The sequence below is a fragment of the Python bivittatus genome, unplaced genomic scaffold, assembly GCF_059951505.1.
Source record: "Python bivittatus isolate LINGU-HERP-01145 unplaced genomic scaffold, Pbiv_v1 ctg000020_np1212, whole genome shotgun sequence".
Lineage (NCBI taxonomy): Eukaryota > Metazoa > Chordata > Lepidosauria > Squamata > Pythonidae > Python > Python bivittatus.
This window is the reverse complement of record NW_028277030.1, coordinates 65,199,274-65,217,159: the sequence shown is the minus strand read 5'-3', so window position 1 is coordinate 65,217,159 and position 17,886 is coordinate 65,199,274. Positions and strand designations below refer to the sequence as shown.

Genomic DNA, 17,886 nt, shown 5'->3' with positions numbered 1-17,886 from the left:
GAAGTGAGCCGTATCCTATGGGGAGGGGGAGGGTGGCATGAACAGCTTTATGGCAGACTGCCAGCTACCTGCTGATGTTCTCAGCAGGAAATATCAGAGAGGTGGCCATGCTCTCGCTCTGCACCTTAGCTAATTTCAGTCTGTCTCCTTGTATGAAGTCACAGTTGATTGACGGTACTCGGGGATGCCTGAAAAAATGGATGCTGAAAAAAGACATCTGTCCATATTTCAAATCATTTGAGATATGATTCAATCAAAGTCCATATAAGAGCACGTAAATGTGCAAATATAAGGTCTATTTCTGACCACATTTACCTTTCCTGCTGCTAACAGAAGTCACAAGCATGTTTTTTCCAAGTCTTCATGAAATAATATGCAAATATCCAAGTCCCTAAAGTTTAACCCCTATGATCTGAAACTCTTTGCAGATAAGAAAAAAGCAGAAAAATCTTTGAAGGAAAAAAAGGAAAAATATGGTAAGGCTGGATTTTTTGTCTTCTAAAAAACTGTGAAAAGTAATTGCTCTCTGAATTTGCTAACATCCTCCCTTCCTCCCTTATCTTATTATTAGCAATGTGGATTATATCACTTTCAGTTTATATATTGTATTTGATTTTTCTTTTTCTTTTTCTCTTTTTTTCTTTTTTCGATCTATATAGGAAAAACAGTTGAAAAGATACCCTTGAAAGTAAAACATGCCAAAGGTAATATCTATCTATCTATCTATCTATCTATCTATCTATCTATCTATCTATCTATCTAATTTATAGTATATCCCACCATTCATTCAGGAGTTCAAGGCAATGAACTCTTTCTTCCTATTTTGCCCCTCAATAACAACCCTGTGAAGTAGGTTGGGGTGATGGACAGTGATGAGCCCACAGTCACCCAGTGAGCTTCAGTGGCTGGGGTAGACTAGAACCTTTGTCTCCTTCTTCTTATTCCAACAACTTACAACTGTCCTTACAAACCATAAATCTAGAAAGTTTACATTTAAGGGAAGAACAACAAGCTTCTAGATTTTTGTTTGAAACTGGATTATTGTGGTCTTTAGCTTTTCTAGAAATCAGTTAAAATCCTCTATAATTACTGTATTCTTAGGGATGAGGAATGGCCCTGAAAGTTCTAGGGGAAAGATGGGGAAAGATAGAAACATGGTTACTCATCCTTCATCATGGGTGAGGACTTTTAATTTTATGATTTTGTGACACAAGAGTTTTACTTCTACATTGTTGAAGTCTTGTGTACTTTGATTAAGGGCTAAATACTGTGAAATGTGTAGGGTTCTTGGAAGAGTAGCTCTGTGTGTGTGTGTGTGTGTGTGTGTGTGTGGAGGGGCTACCTAACAGCTCAGTACTGCAAAAATCTGGACAACAGTAGATGGTAGGAAAGAGTTTCTTTATCTCTTATCATGATTGTTTGACTTTGAGTAGTCCAGATCTGATATATATATAAATAAATAAAACTGGTATTTAGAATCTACAATAATTAGATATTTTTGTTCTGCTTAACAGTTCCAACAGAAAAAGAAGCCCATTTTTATCACAATATGACTACAGGTAATCAGTTGTTTCTCCTTCTCCTTCTCCTTCTCCTTCTCCTTCTCCTTCTCCTTCTCCTTCTCCTTCTCCTTCTCCTTCTCCTTCTCCTTCTCCTTTCTCTTCTTCTTCTTCCTCCTCCTCCTTCTCCTCCTTTTATTTTCCCAAATAATCCAGTTTTCTAATGCCTTCATATCCACTACCTAAGACTAGGAGTTAAATAGGACTGAACAAAAGAATTTATAGGATATTTGGATAGTGCTGTTTAACTATATCCATGTTAATATTCAGAGATACCTTTCTCCTTAAATCCAGTGGATATTAAGCTTTCTTATTAATTGTTCACTATTGAGATCCATTGATCTTAATGAAAAATCACATTTTTGCTTGATGATTGATCATATATGGTTATTTCCCAAGCCATAAGTTTCTACTGTTTGATATGCTAACTGCATAGCCATGCCAGTTGGCAAGGATTGCCGGTGAAGATTATTTGTCAGCCCCACTAGGTAGATTAGATCAAGGAATCAACTCCACAGGAAGGCTAAAAGTACTTTTACTGAGATTAGCTATAATAATAGAGTCCTGCATGTTTTGTTGTGTTGTACCTCCTCTTCCTCCTTCTTATAGTTCAGTAAATTAGGGAAGAATCTGTTTGAGTTGCTTCTAAATGTTATCTGAATGTTCTAGACTTAAAAAACATTTTACCCCTTGTTGCCTTGGCAACTGAACTTGCATACCTTCATTAAGGATATCTTCCTTACTATCTACATTATTTTATAAAATCTACTCCTAACCAGATTGTCCTGAGATTAAAAGTTTATTAATAGTTTTTTTCTTGTCATTGACAACACTCCACAGAAGTGGAAGTGTTCCACTTCATTGCTGGCTTCCTACAAGCAAAGTCAATGGGGAAGCCAGCAGGAAGTCACAAATGGTGATCAAGTGATTGTGGGACACTGTGACTGCATGGGATTCACCTAACAACAGCAACTGGGACTGCTGGAACTGTCATCATAAGTCAGTGCAGTCACATAATGTCATGCCTTACGACTGCATCATTTAGTGACAGAGTTCCTGGTCCTAATGACCATCAGTTAGCAAGGGCTACCTGTATATTCTGTATTGAATCAAACTCTTTGTGGCAGGCAAACTGAAGAAGCAAACATCCCTTGGGTTTCTGTAAAGATTTTTACTAGTACAGTATTGTGACAGAATCTTGAAAGCCTACCAAACTCATCTCCAACTCAACTTATACCTAACATGGTAAAAATGGAGTCACTCAGAGTCTCTTCCACATATCTCTCCCAACCACCACCATCAGCTGGGTTCCTTTTCAGGGTCCATTAGACATTCCATCATAACTATTGACCAATGATGCTAAATTTAGTAAACAAATCAAGCTTTTAAAAAAGTTTCATATTTTCTTATATACTCACTTTGGGAAAATCTACAAGTGAAGAAAGTCCCTACAAGTGCAGTTTATAAATAAAAGATGGATAGATGCTACTTTACCTGCTGGTGCTGTTTAAAGTTTATAGAAGAATATATGATAATTAAAACCTTAGATTCTCAGCATGGTGCCCAGGAGCACCAATGTACTAGAGGCACTTTCTTTGGAACTGATTGGGCTCTCTGAATCACTTGATTTACTTTACTTATCTTCTTTTAAATTAAATAAGAAAGCAGAATTCTGCAAAGCAAAGTGACAACCACAAGCCTAACCCTAACCCTAACCATTGATGAAATCACTCCTGAGCAAATCCCAGGCCACCTCTTGGATTTTGGAGGGCCACCAGGAGATGAAGCAGCAAAAACAACATAAACATACATGGAGAAGGACAAAGAGTGTCTCTGACTGGGCACATGTATGTGCCCAGGTTATGGCTTATTCCTTGGTGATAAGAGAGGCAAAGTGTTCTTACTTCTCTCATTGCATTGGCAAACACTCATCCAGTGCCCTTATTTAGCATAGCTAATTCCCATTTGGGAAGGAGCCAGTTGCAAGAGCTTTCTTCTGTCCACTGTAACCAGTTAGCACAGCTTTTTGCTAGTAAATTCACTCAGATTCACTCAAGTCTTGACTTCACATGGGCAAGGTTTAGAGTGGTAACTGGGACAACATCTTACCAGGTACTTTGAGATTCTTTCTGGCCTGTAATCTCCAAGGTAGTACATGGGATATCCTCCTGGATTTGGAGGTGACTCCTCCTTGAACAGCAGATAGAAGCTGTGGTCAGGGTGGCATTTGCCCAGCTTGAGGTGGTGCACCAGTTGCAGCCTTACCTGGGGCAAGAGGACCTTGCCTTAGTGATTCATGCCCTCATCACCACTTGCTTAGATTTTTTTACAACATATCCTACATGTGACTGCCTTTCAAGACTGCACAGAAGCTTTACGCAATCCAAAATGGGAATGATGTACAACCTGGCACTTGCACATGGGAGCACATTACACCTATGTTATGGGCCCTGCCTTAGCTTCCTTAGGCTTCCAGGTATAATCTGAAGTGCTGCTTTTAACCTATAAAGCTGTTTATGGTTTGGCAGCAAGTTAGCTTCAGGGCTGTTTTTACCCACTAGAACAGTGTTTCTCAACCTTGGCCACTTGAATATATGTTGACTTCAACTCCCAGAATTCCCCAGCCAGCCATACTGGCTGGGGAATTCTGGGAGTTGAAGTCCATACATCTTCAAGTGGCCAAGGTTGAGGAACACTGCACTAGAATCAGCCTGAACAATTCAATCTTGTTGGGAAAAGCAGATTGTTTTTCCCCACTTTCAAATGGTACAAGGGGCTGACTCATGAAGGTGCTACTTTTCTGTAGCAGCACCAGCCTTCTGGAATGGCCTCCTTCTGGAACTTAGACTAGCTCTGAACGTGACTGACTTTTGGAAGCAGCTGAAAACAGACCTCTTCCAGGGGGTTTTGGAAGTAGATTCCATGAGCCTGCAAAGAATTTTTTTTCCCCCCGACTTTATTATTTTTTTAAATAACTCAAGGTTGGTAGACATATCTAATACTCCTTCTTCCTCCTATTTTACCCATAACAACAACCCTATGAGGTGACTTGGGGTGAGAGAGAATGACTGGCCCAAAGTCACCCAGCCGGCTTTCATGCCTAAGGCGGAACTAGAAGTCACAGTCTCCTGGATTCTAGCCTGGTGCCTTCACCACTAGACCAAACTGGCTCCAGTCATTCAAACTGGCTCTAGTCATATTCAAAGATGGACAAATAGGGAAGCTTTATGGTATCACCCAGTATGATTTCTTATATAACTGTGCAAAAAAATATTATTTCTTCCCATTATCAAAGGCATTCAAGGTTATAGGTGTTTTGTATTTGAGTATGATTTCACTTCACAAATGCGACTGACTTAATTAAAAAAGAAAGCGAATGAAAGAAAGCAAATTAGCAAAGGAAGGAAAGAATTAATTAATTAGCAAAGAAAGCAAAGAATTAGCAAAGAAAGTTGTTCTACAGATTCTCTCTCTCTCCCTCTTTCTGATATTATCTTTCTTTCTTTTCAGAAAAATATTCAAAAGCTACAAAAACGGGAAGTAAGTTAAAGACATTGAAAACATCTTTGATTTTCAAGTGACTTTCATTCCTTGTCAGGACATGTAGCTTGGTATCCACAGTATTTTTCTGCCTCATCTTGTCAGATTAAGAAAGAATGAATAGCTTGCCTTTGAAAACCAACTAACGTAGAAAAGCACATTTTACATACTTTGTCAGATTAAGCTAATCCTGAATGCAGTTACATTGTGAAGGAGAAAAGATAAATTAGTACAAGGAATTTGAACAAGAGATCAAATTTTACATATTTCCTTTTGCTACCTGCACAGGTAAAAGAGGGAACAGTTCTAAAAATTGATTTCCATATGGGTCAGCTACCATATATCAGACATCCAGACTACCTTTTCCAATAACTGTTAATAATTAGAATAATGTCCTTAATTCTGCTGCTCAGTTAGGTTGAAATGAAAATGTAACTCCACAAAAACACATTTAGGCACTTCTTCCCTCTCCAATAATTGTGTTATAGATTATGGCCTTGGCATAAATCTTCAGATCCTACAATTTGTTTCTGAAGTTTGGGATGGAAAGGATTTACATTACTATGGTTGCAGTGCAATGTTTGGCCACTTCAATACCAAGCGTTATGCTCAAGTCAGTAAAATAAATCTGCAATTCCACAATTCACATTCATTACAGGTTAGAATTTAAACTTCCGCTGATTTCTGCAAATGAAAATTGTGCTCATGAGAGGCTAAAAGCACACATGTACCTATTTTTAAAATACTAAGCTATAATTCTACTAAATGCAAGACTAATTACTTTACTTTGCCTTACATTCTTATAATAATTATCATTTTCCTTCAGGAAAGTTGGGTTCCTTAGAACTGTGCTAGCATTAGTGAAACCAATGTTTTTGCAACCTTTAAAAAATGGACATGCATAAACATAAGGAAAGGGCAGATTAGCTGAACAGTGTCTTTGTACTGGTTATGCTAATGGCTGTCCTTGTGTATGCACTATTATTGCAGGAATGAATAGTCCTATTTATATCAATGAACGTGAATCAAATGGCATGCTCCCATCTTAAAAGGAATAGACAAACCATATAAGAAGGTTCAGTGACTTACTTCTCCATACAGATGTCACCTGCGTGAAGGATACTGCAGAGAACAGGGTTGTTTTGTTTTGCTTCTGATTTGGATTATTACCTTGGCCTTGTAGGTTGATTGCACCAGTGAGAGGGAAGATGTCTTCACTGAGAAAGATTCTTTTTAGGGACAGCCTCCTTTGTGAACCATTGCATTAGTGAGCCTTTAGAAGACAAAGAATTCTGTTGCTTCTAAGCTTTGTTTATGGCCATTTTATTATTGGCCAATTTATTTATTATGGTTAATGGTTTTGGGAATGGCTTCTTAAGGCCTGATTCACATATGCAAGCTGCAGTGTTGGCCATTTGATGTGATGAGCCATTTGTATATTCGCTGAACTCATGTAAATGGTACAAAATGGATTTACAACTCATGTAAATGGCACAAAACGAAGGAGCCTTTCTCTTGCATTAGGCTGCTGAAATGCCTACCTTTGTTGTCAGGCTTTCCCTAGCAGGCTGGATTGGATCCAATTAAACAGGCACCAAGAATCCTGGAATTTCTGATAAGGTAGTTTTATTATGGAAAAACTACGAAGCCATTATGAAACAGTGACAGCATCTTCCATTTATCAAATCCAGGCTCTGTTTATAAGGATTAATGTTCACATTTCTTGCATCTCTTTCTCCACCCACTCGAAAAGCAATTATCGTTGGGGCGGGAAATACAATTTCCATCTGTTTCTTGTTTTGGTAGCCAGCTCTACTATTTGACTGTGTGAGAACCTTCACAGTTGTTTGCTTTCATCCAGAGGACACCAACAGCTTTCTATAACCATATTCTGATTAACCTCAGAAGCAGAGGGCTCTTCTGCAGCATTAGCCTTCCACCCATGAACTAAAGCTAAGCAAAATACCCCCCAGCATAATATCTGAGGATGCTTGTGCTTCAATTACAACCCATTGGTTTCTATTAGAGATGTCAGTATGAGAGCATATCTGTGATGTATTGTGGGCTTTATGTTGCATTGTCTTGCTTACAAGTAAGATTGCTGGTTATAAACACCTAAAGGGAGGAATTAGCAATTGAACAAAGAAGAATTGGACTTTATCCAATACAGAGATCTAGAAAGCAAGCAATAATGAACAAACTGACAGTGTTAAATCAGATTGAGTTAGCACAGGAACTGCTGGACTCGTTCAATTATTTTTAGGTAAATGGTCATGATTAACACTTTTTACTTCATTTTTGTTGCCTATTGATTTATGATAATTTTTATTATACTAATTAGCACTTATCTATACTAATTACCTTATAGTGGTAAAAACATCTTGTGCATCCCAGTGTTGCTATGAACTATACTGTTGGCTGTGTACACCTCTAGCAGGGTCACCCATTGATAGGCAGGTCATAAATGAGGGATCAAATGAAAGACAATCCATTGGAGAAGGAAATAGCAACCCACTCCACCATTCTACCAGGAAAAGATATTCACAACCAGACTGATGTCAACATGATACTAGAAGTTTTATCTCCCAGATCCAATGAACTAGTGGGGAACAGCAGGACACAGATATGAGTAGTAGTGGTCCTTCTGATGAGGCTGGATTAGAACTAAAAGGATGTTCAGTTGCTGATGTCCCCAGAGGCAAAAAAGAAGTTTAGTACTGCAAAAATCTGTATACTATTTGTACCTAGAATGTCAGCACAAAGCAAACTTGATGTCAATAGAAATGTGAAGAAGCAATTACTGGCAGACAGTCCTGGCAAAATGATGTCCATCGGGTCATGAAGAATTGGAAGAGACAGAGTGATTGAATAAGAATACTATTTAGCAGCCATGTCCTTTCTCCTATTCCAATAATTATTGTAGACCAAAATAATGTGTACAAGGTATGTTTAAGTAGTGACATTGATAACACTGGCAAGCACTGAAACACTATGCCTGGAGAAACCCTTGCCAACCAATGCAAGACGACAGAAAATGACTGAGAACCCCCATTTTTAATACTGTGAGATAATGGTATGAATAGTAACCGGTTATGGCATACATACAGGTTTATACCACTATATCACATAGAGTACTGCTTATGGGAAACTCATTGCTGCAATATTATTTCTTTCAATGACAAATCTATTATGGACAGAACTTCTAATATAGTTTTCAAAATTCACACCTTTGTACACAACAGATATTCAAAGGCCTTAACTGCTGCCAGTGCAGCCTTTAATTTGCATGCTAGAGAGTATCTTCTTTTGCTCTTTTAAAGAATTATGTACTTGCCTGGCATAGATTTGAATGGATCAAAAATGATTTGAGCATCATTAGGGCACTACAAGTTTTAGCATATTTTGACTTCTGTCTTATATTTTGGATACTTGAACCCTTGGCTTATCCAGTTCAGGGCAGGCTTCCTTCTCCCTCTCTACCTGGCTATGACACTGATGAAGCTCTTCCTCCTCCTCCTCCTCTACTTCACTGAAAGCTGCCAATCCCACTGGACTTCCCTCTTTATGACATTTCACTCTATTCCTGAGCCACTTCTTTCTGTTGGAGTGATCTCCTCCATATTGCAAACCATTTGAAGAATCAAGGAATAAAATATGCAGTAAAGAACATGTCCCTTTGGCCCAGCTAGATAACTTCATCACACATTGGGCACAGGATGCACATCCAGGGAGTTTTTCTTGCTATCCTCCAGTGCTATTCTGGTGCAAACATGTTGAAGAAACAATTTAAGAAAAATTAATTTCTACAGCAGAAGTCCACATAACTGGAAGTCCACACAACTCAAAGATGTGTGGAGTTCAACTCCCAGAATTCCCCAGCCAGCCATGCTGGCTGGGGAATTCTGGGAGTTGAAGTCCACACATCTTCAAGTTGCCAAGATTGAGAATCACTGCTCTAGAGTCTCTTGTAACCAAAATGGACATTAAAACGCATAAGTTGCCAAAGACTACAGTCCATCCAAACTTATGACATCAGAAATTTGTTAGTCTTTAAAGTGCCATAGAGTGCCTGGTTATTTCTGATTAAAAAAAAAAAAGAATTCAATGATCCAATTCTCAGTGGACCAGTTAATCAAAGTGAACTATGATGTTGTTTCCTGACACAGCGTGTTAATGAACTCTCCATCTGCTTTGCTTTTGCTGCCAAAGTACTTTGCTTTAATGAAAGATGTCTGCTGAGTGACCTGCTCCTGACCCACAAGCAGAACTCATTACATATTTGGCTCGAGATGGAATTGTACTGAGATATCTCTGATTAGCAAAATTTTATATTCAGGTCAAGATTCATGGCTTCAAATTTAACAGAATTTTGTAGGCAGAAGCAAGCTATTTTGACACATCAGATGTGATGACCAGCATCAAAAATGTACACCAAGAAAAAAGAGTTCTTTTGGAGGGCAAGAATTTAATTGCTTTAATAAAAACTCAGAGCTGCATTAATAACATTTGTACTTGAGCATACTTACCAAGTCCTTTCCAAGCCTTGTTTTTTTCTGTATGGAAAATTGAACAAAAATATACCTTGCACATTAGTCATAACTGAAGCTCTGTGTGTGTGGGTGCATACCTGCATATGTGCACAAACATGCACGTATATTTGAGTATGTCTTCTTGTACAAAATATATAAGAAATATAGGCATGGCACACGGGTTCCATAAAAGAGACAACAAGCAGAGCAATTTGTTAATGAGAAGTCTGATGCTAGAGCTATGAAGCCTTCTTCCATTTCCCTTCTAAATGATTTCTCTCCCACCGACATCCATGGGAGGTAATCCAAGGATGCCAACTCCAGGTCTGGCATTGTTTTCTTCCTGCTTGGTGGGCAGGAAAAGAAGCAGGGGAAAGCTCACTCTGTGTTACCTTCCCTGAATCACATCTCTGACATCAGGGAAATTGGGGCAGAGGGAATTTCCATAGAGGCTGGCAGGGTGGATCTCCACATCATGCCGAAAAGTCATGGAATATGGAGCAATCATTGAAACATTCTGCTTTGTATTGCTGCAACTCGTATCAAGCAAGGACTAACCATTTTTCCCAGTCTGGCAGTCCATTATTATTATTATGGTTGGGCGCACAGTCAGCCAGATGTTTAGACTGGATTTGGCATTTTTATCCACCTATCGAGTCCTTCCCAAGGACCTGGGATAGGCAGATGTTGTTGTTTGATGGTGTTAAAGGTATCGTCGCAGGATGTAAGCTGTTCCTAGTAAAGCTGGCTTTTGCAATTGACTGATGGTGATTTTGTCAATGGCAATGGTGTTCAAGTGCCAATGGTCGTATTATTATTATTATTATTATTATTATTATTTGCTGTAGTTGCTATCATGGGGCATGGGCACAGTGATGGCTGGTGACATAACAGCACTGGATGGCTTCACTGATTTTTTTTTTTTTTTGCCTTTCCACCTGAGCTTAGCCATTCCATACTTCCAAGACTCAAAATGGAAATGCTAAGTCTCAAAGAAGCATTACCTTCTCATTTTTTTTTACTTTTTGTCCTGTGAATAAGGACTAATATTTCCATTTATGCCATCAAATATCATCCATGGAATCTTGGGATCCTTTAATTTCTGCAATGTGTTCTCAGTTTCTTTAGAGCTGCAATGGGGGAATCAGGGACTACATGGAGCCCACAGTCCACAGATTGCCCATCCCTGTTTGAAAGAGAAAACATATTTAAAGCTTCAAAGCTCCATCCAATTATTTCAGGCAGCTTGTATATGAAAGTCATATGATAATGAATACAAATGGGCATAAACTGTATCTTGGGTCCATAACTATTAGCATTTCCATTGTGTATTTGACTAAAACACTTTTAATTTTCTGTTTACTAATACAAAGGAGCTTATTTGTAATTTTTTTTTCTCTCCCAGGGGAATATTCTGAAGTAACCACAATTAAGAAAGAGAAATGTGAGTTTATAACTGGCATTTGTTTTCACAGTATTTTGTGTCAATTAATAACATAGCAATAATGTGTGGCATTCAAACTCAGATTTGGTTGAAATGGTAAAAAGTTTAGATTTGTCAAAAAACAAATGCTGGACAAAATAATGCTTGGCATTTACTTGACTATTAACAATCCTGATGCCAGGCCTGACCGGGGAAGAAAATGAATTCAGACAGAGATAAGCTACATCAGTCTTTGGATGTATTTGACTGCAGTTCCTGGAATTTCTAGCTATCAAGGAGTTGGTTTGTTTCCCACACATTTTGACAACAGACTAAGGAAGGTTGATCTATGCCTTGCTAAATTAGATGTTTCCTTAGTTTACAGCTACATACTCTGATCATTCTTTTTATTTTCCTCTTCTCAGCTGCTGTCCGATACTATCAGTGTGTCTTTGTAAGTGAATTTAATGGTTATACACCTCAATATCCTATTACTCCAGAAAAACCTTCTGATCCCAAGTTGAAGGCACGGAAACAATAATGTCCTGCAACCTGTGACATTGCAACAATTTTGCACTTTGCACCCAGTTCAGGGGGTCATCTGAAGTCCACTTGGCACCTGTGACAATGGAAATATGTTCCGACAGATCACACACACTTGGAAAGGTTGTCTCCTTGTTGTTAGAGCACCAGAGGCAAACTGAAGGTGCTACATGACTAAGGATATCCATACTACTTCCCTGAAGGAAAGCATGGTGCTGAAAGAGTACTTGACAGAAAGTAAAGTTCTGTGTGCAGGTGTAGTTGGGTATATGTATGTATGTCCATATATTCCTTCATGGTCTGATTCTAGTTTCTGTTTTATACCTAGTTAGAATGGAAAACATTTTCCATGGTTTCAGTTTTGGAAAATATTGAAAACAGGATTGGTAATTTGCAGTATTGTTTGCCATCTAAATGAAACGATGAGTCAGTCCATGCTAACCTTTTAAGTAATCAGACTCTAATAATAAAATATATGTTCTACATGTGATTTTTTCCATAAAAGCAAGTGATAAAATGTTTGCTATTTGCATATAAGAGAGATATTTGAATTAAGAATATCACCTATCAATTTCTCTTTACTTCCTATTTGAAATAATAGGCTGATATCTCAGCATCAAAATGAAAAATATCATGCTCCTGATGAAAATATCTAAAAATATTATTCCTGCTGCTTATCAAAATAGATCTTGCTTTGTACATAATAATGTGTCTCTGCATCTTGTTCCTGATTTCTATTAAATGCATTTTGTGTATATTGTTTAATACTTCTGTTTGCAATGTCAAATTGAACGAATTATTGTAGGACAACTTTTTACACAAAAAAATTGCATCTGTAGTCTTTAATGTGAATCAATTTCATAAATTTCCAAAGGAGAATAATATTACGAAAATGCTGACATTTATTTTGAGGAGATGACATAAGATTTAGGTAACTATGCCTAAAGAGGTTCAAGCAATTCATGACAATGTTTGGTTTTCCTTTCTCCCTATCTTTTCATGTTTTGGTCATACTAAAATATGACTGGAATTCAATGCTACCTAGACAATCTCCATTACTGTATTTTCAGCTAATCTAAGACGGTCCTCCCATTGTGAAGGTAATTTACTGGGGGAAAAAACCAATACAGGTAAATAGAGTCTTTGATTACTACCAGCTGTGGAAATGGTAAGGTTCATTCTGTGTTAGACTGGAGCCTAAATCACAGACAAGTGATTTAGGATCATTATGATAGAAATAAAAGATTGTCCTACTGAAAGAATAACCCTTTGGAAGTATAGGCTTGTCCTGCTGCTTCCTTTGCTATCACTTGTCAATGGATAAGCAAAATGAGGAAGGGTGTTTCAACAGAGCAGACAACTAAAGACTCTAGTGTTTTTTTAGAGCATTTATGAGATATGTTTCTGATATGTCACAAGGTATTTGCACTGATTCAAAGGTGATTGACCTTGTTAGTATAATATCATGATTGATGAAAGCACCCCAACTTTTTATAAATGATGATACCTCATAAGTAATATGAAGACTTTTAACTGTGCCTGATTATATGGTAGAGTTGTAGAGTTGGCATAACATTAATTTTGTCACCAACTCAACTGTATCAGGAATTACAATCCACAATGAGTGCAGAAGTTTCAGAACACAACTTTGGGATCTGCCTCTATTAGGTGGTTCATATCTACCTCTGATCTTCCCAAGGCAGAATCCTTAAGGTTCTGTTCACTTTTCTTATAATTTGTTTATTATTTGCTATTCTTAGCATAGTTTCAGTGGCTTTCCAAAGGCCTGCTGATTTAAATGCGTGTTTTTAGTCAAATCGCACAAGGTTTCTTTAGAATTTTATTGCAATATTGCTAATTATAGGGAAACCATTTAGAATATTAAAAGCTGTTTAACTGAGATTTATTGAAGCATATCCCAATTCCAAATAACTGGATAAAGTGCAATAGCATACTTGAGAAAACATTTCCCTTCAGATATCAAGGTGAGTCAGAGAAATTCAAAATGTAAAACCTCACCCAATGGTCAATGAAATATTAACCATTTGTTTAAAACACAAGTTTCTTATTGCATCCATACACACTTCAATTTAATCAAAAATCCTACTATGGCATTATTTGAATTCCATGCTTTTATCCAGAAAACCTTAAGTATTGATTTGCAAAACAAAATGAGCAAAGGGTATCATGGTAGGTACAGCTCAGTTTGATTATTTGAGGGGGCAATGCTTCAGGGTATTGTTATTTATGTAAAGTTTTTAATAAGTAACCTGCCCATCCTGACATTTTAATTAATACCAAGAATCAAGCAGAAATTACTATGGTCTTTCGATGTGACACATGTTCAGTATATAGTTTGTCATAAATTCACTTAAAATCCTAAGCTAAAAATTCTTTTCCATGTTCTAGTCCTTGATACCACTTTGAGTGAGAAACATTTCTCAAGACTGAGAAGGTTTGTTTACTTGGCATCTACATAAATATTTGATGTTAATAGACAAAGTCTTCATCACAAAAGCAGAGAACCCATTGTACTGTTGTGCATGTATTTCTAGCAGCAGACGGGGATAAAAAGTACAACATTTTATTATTGTATAGCAGACAAAATAACCCTATAGCAGCATAGTATCAAGAGCAGATGGTGAGGAGACTTCCTAAATCCTACTGTTTCATATTGATCAGGACAAAGGAAATGAAGGAGAGACTTATAACTTTTTCTCCCCACTTTTGTTGTTAATTTACTTGCCCTTTCTTTTACTGGGAATGGAAATTACACCAGCTCCTGGGCTAGCATATTTCCTTCCCATTCTGTAGATATATCCAGAGAACTGGAAGATTGATCTGATAGCACCAAATTCTTCTGGATGTGGCCATATCATCTCCTTTTTTTTTTTTTTTGGCTGAACTTCCCATTTTCATTGGTTAGACAGCCACAAAGGCAGAAATGTCTACTATCGTCCAATGAGGGTCCTCAGTGAGAATCCTCATTGGACCTTTTTTTCTACGGAGGAGCCTCTCTTCCACCTACAGGGAGGGAAGCCTGCAATATCTTATTGTTTGTAGGATGCCACTCCAGAGACTGCAATAATGTTCATTGAAAGTACAGTGCTAGCTAAGCTAAGCAATATATTGCTTGAGTCACTTACCTACTCCACACTACTCAGTGCTTTATGATGGACTATAACATTTGTACATTTTTAACCTGAAATGCAGGTCTTTTTTCACAGTAAAAATCAGGGATTGAATATGTGACATCCATAACTTCTGGCTCCATTTCCTTTATCATGAACAGAGTAAGAAAAAAAGAACACTGGCTAAATGACTCTAAATGACTCTTGTATTCCTTAGTTTTGATGATGACAAAGACAGCATCTTTAAGAGCAGTTTGCCAAGCCATCCACTGCTTTTTAACTGCAGCAGAAGCCTCCCAGTTGTCAAAGTAACATACCTAGTTATAAGCACTGAAAATAAGACTATCTCAAAGCAAAGAAAGAAGTAATGCTTTGCATGAAATTGTTTTTTTAAGACATCCAGATAGGTTCATAGGCATGCAAAGTCAGTAGAGGTGAACTAAGAAGGTAAGAACAAAAAGGCCTGGGAACTATTACAAATAACATAGGCAGGGTCTTGTTTTAAACAAGAAGGGAATGAAATATGTTAATGGATGCATAGAGAAAGGTGAATATAAGAAGGACAAAATGAAGAGATATACCAGCATTGTGAAGGAATGTAGTAGAAGGAACGCTGAGGAAATTTCGAAAAAGGTGCTGCAGAGCAATGAATGAGACACAGATGGGGAGAAGAAACATGGTAAATAAAGAAAAATGTTTGATCTTCCATTTTGAGAGATAAAGCCAAAAAAGCAGAAAAGATAATATGGATTGTTTTCTACAAACTTGAGAAAGCACTTTAGAAGGGACTAAGCTGGGAAATAGTCAGTGGTCTTTTACAACTACAAAAATAGATTTATATTTAAGAACACAGTATTGCATTATGGATAAGTGTCACAGTGGTGGTAGCTAGAGAATAAGGCAATGGGTTTGTTCCAATGAGAAAGTTATCTGCATGTCAGACATTACACTTTTCCCAGTCTTCTTACAATTGCGAGGCACGTACTGTACTTAGCCAATAAAAAGACTGGGAGGCCCATACATTTTTTACACATTTCTAATAAACATTCTCCCCTATTCTCAGCCCACAACCATGAGTTCCAAGCTCTCATTCCTTAACCACACCAAGGAAGGTTAAGGTTGTGACTCTATTGTCGTATGGAAGACACACACCTATCTCATTCCCTCTAATCTCTGGTGTAGTATCTTCATATAGGCTTATCTATAAATACCAAGAAGGTAGAGAATAGACTTTGTTATAATTTATAGCAGAGTAAACAGCACTGTCTCATGGACTCTCCCTTGGTGCCTTCTAGATTTCGGGCTGCAGATGAGTTTTTTATAGGTCCTTTGACTAAAAAAAAAAAGGATAACAAACAGAATATTGACATGTTACAAAGCACCAGATGCTAACATATGGATCCTATAGATAGTCTTAGAAAATAAAATTGCTAGGTAGCTACAGCCTAGCACCTTGTTTGGAACTATGCTCACCTGTCCAGGAAAAACAGAAACAATGGGGTGGGGGAGGGAGGGAGAGAGAGAAAGAGAGAGAGAGAGAGGTATGCTAGAGATCATCACAAATGACAAAATATATATTTTGTGACTGGCTGTGCTGATTATGACAATCATTTGTCAAATAGACAATCTCTATGGCAGCCATCTGTCACAGCATTCAGCAAGGCAAAACCTACTTCTGACTCATTCCATGAGTGTAGGTAGTCTGAATTTATGGCTGTAATATAAATATGTATCACACCACACTTACAACTTTGTAAATAAAATGAAAGGGAGAAGAGCAAAAAGTTGTGTGGACTGAGGACCTGGTGGTTAGTTGCAAATTTCTCCAAAACTGATAGATTAGCACAAAAGGGTTTTATGATTTCCTGAAGAAAGATCACTGAGATCTGAAAAGGATATTGTTTAGAGTATCATTTAGGCTTCAGTCCTATATAGACTCTTACAGTATTAACACCTACTGAATTATTGAAGTTATGAAATAGTTGGAGCTCTATCCAGTCATGTCTTGCCTTACCTTAGCAGAAAGTGCTTATACAATAGAAAGTTATTTAGACTATCAAGAAATTCCCTCTTTTATTTCACAATTATGTTTTAATGACTGCTATATGTTAAAATGCTTGCACTTATTGACAAATATAGCTTTTGAAGTAAACAACAACAAAAATGCCAAGGACAGGAACATTTTGATTTTTATATTTATGCCTTTGTGCCTTCATTTGCATTCTTACTTTGTATATGCTTTACCAGCACTAAAAATGTTTCCTTTTCAAAAATTATTTCATTTTTGGTCTCTAAATGACATCCAATATAGAAAATGTTTTGAAGCATTGACTACATATTGTAATTATTTATGTGATAATTCTAAATATAGAAAGTATAATTGTTGAATAACTGAGTTGAGATGTAAATTTGAAGCCCTGTAGCAAGACTTTTCCAAAGAAAGACTGAAAAAAAAAATTGTTATTTGGTTTCTGTCAGATTACCTGCTCTTGCAAACCTCGCTGATATTCTGTAAATGAAAAAATATCAACTCTTTTCAGTAAAAGGGAAATGTTTTCAACCTCATGTTTCTGAATTTTTAAATTAAATACTATTGCTCCATTGCAGTTTTAGATGTTTTTAGTTTCAGAATTTAAATGTCCTTCAGAATGCACTGTTCCATATTCCTAAATTAAATATTCAGAGCTAAAACATTTGGTGTAGCTTTTTTGCATTATTATTATTACTACTACTATTATTATTATTACTTATTTTGTGATAATGCAAATCTTTGCCAATCTTTCTCATTTTTCACTCATGCATATAATTCATTTTATCTGAAATTAAGCAGAATTTAATAATAATTTTATTAAAGTTTATAGTTACAAAAATAAAAATCCAGCACAAACTAAGAAAAATATGAGTAAAAATAAAAAAATAAAAAATAAAGTGCAGAAAAAAATAAAAATTATATATATATATATATATATATATATATATATATATATACACACACACACACACACACACAGTATATATATACAGTGTGTGTGTGTGTTAAAGAAAAAAGAAAAGAGCTATATAAAGAAATAATTTCCCTCTTCATCACAAGTGCAAACAATTTCAGTAACTTATCACCTTCTCTGATACTACAAAAGCTCTCTTCTTTCCATATCTCATCT

General features: G+C 36.9%; 1 protein-coding gene across 38 annotated transcripts in view; it reads left to right on the top strand.

Moving 5' to 3' along the window:
- TRDN (triadin) overlaps window positions 1–17,408 on the top strand; it is a 241,826-nt gene extending 224,418 nt beyond the window's left edge. For all 38 annotated transcript variants that reach the window (XM_088140165.1, XM_088140069.1, XM_088140090.1 and 35 more), the window contains 6 exons: window positions 429–476; window positions 660–704; window positions 1,515–1,559; window positions 5,070–5,099; window positions 11,034–11,072; window positions 11,477–17,408. In XM_088140165.1, coding sequence (XP_087996291.1) covers window positions 429–476; window positions 660–704; window positions 1,515–1,559; window positions 5,070–5,099; window positions 11,034–11,072; window positions 11,477–11,592 — 323 coding nt within the window. In that variant the 3' untranslated portion in view covers window positions 11,593–17,408. The remainder of the gene's footprint in view (window positions 1–428; window positions 477–659; window positions 705–1,514; window positions 1,560–5,069; window positions 5,100–11,033; window positions 11,073–11,476) is intronic.
- The last annotated feature ends 478 nt before the right edge of the window (window positions 17,409–17,886 follow it).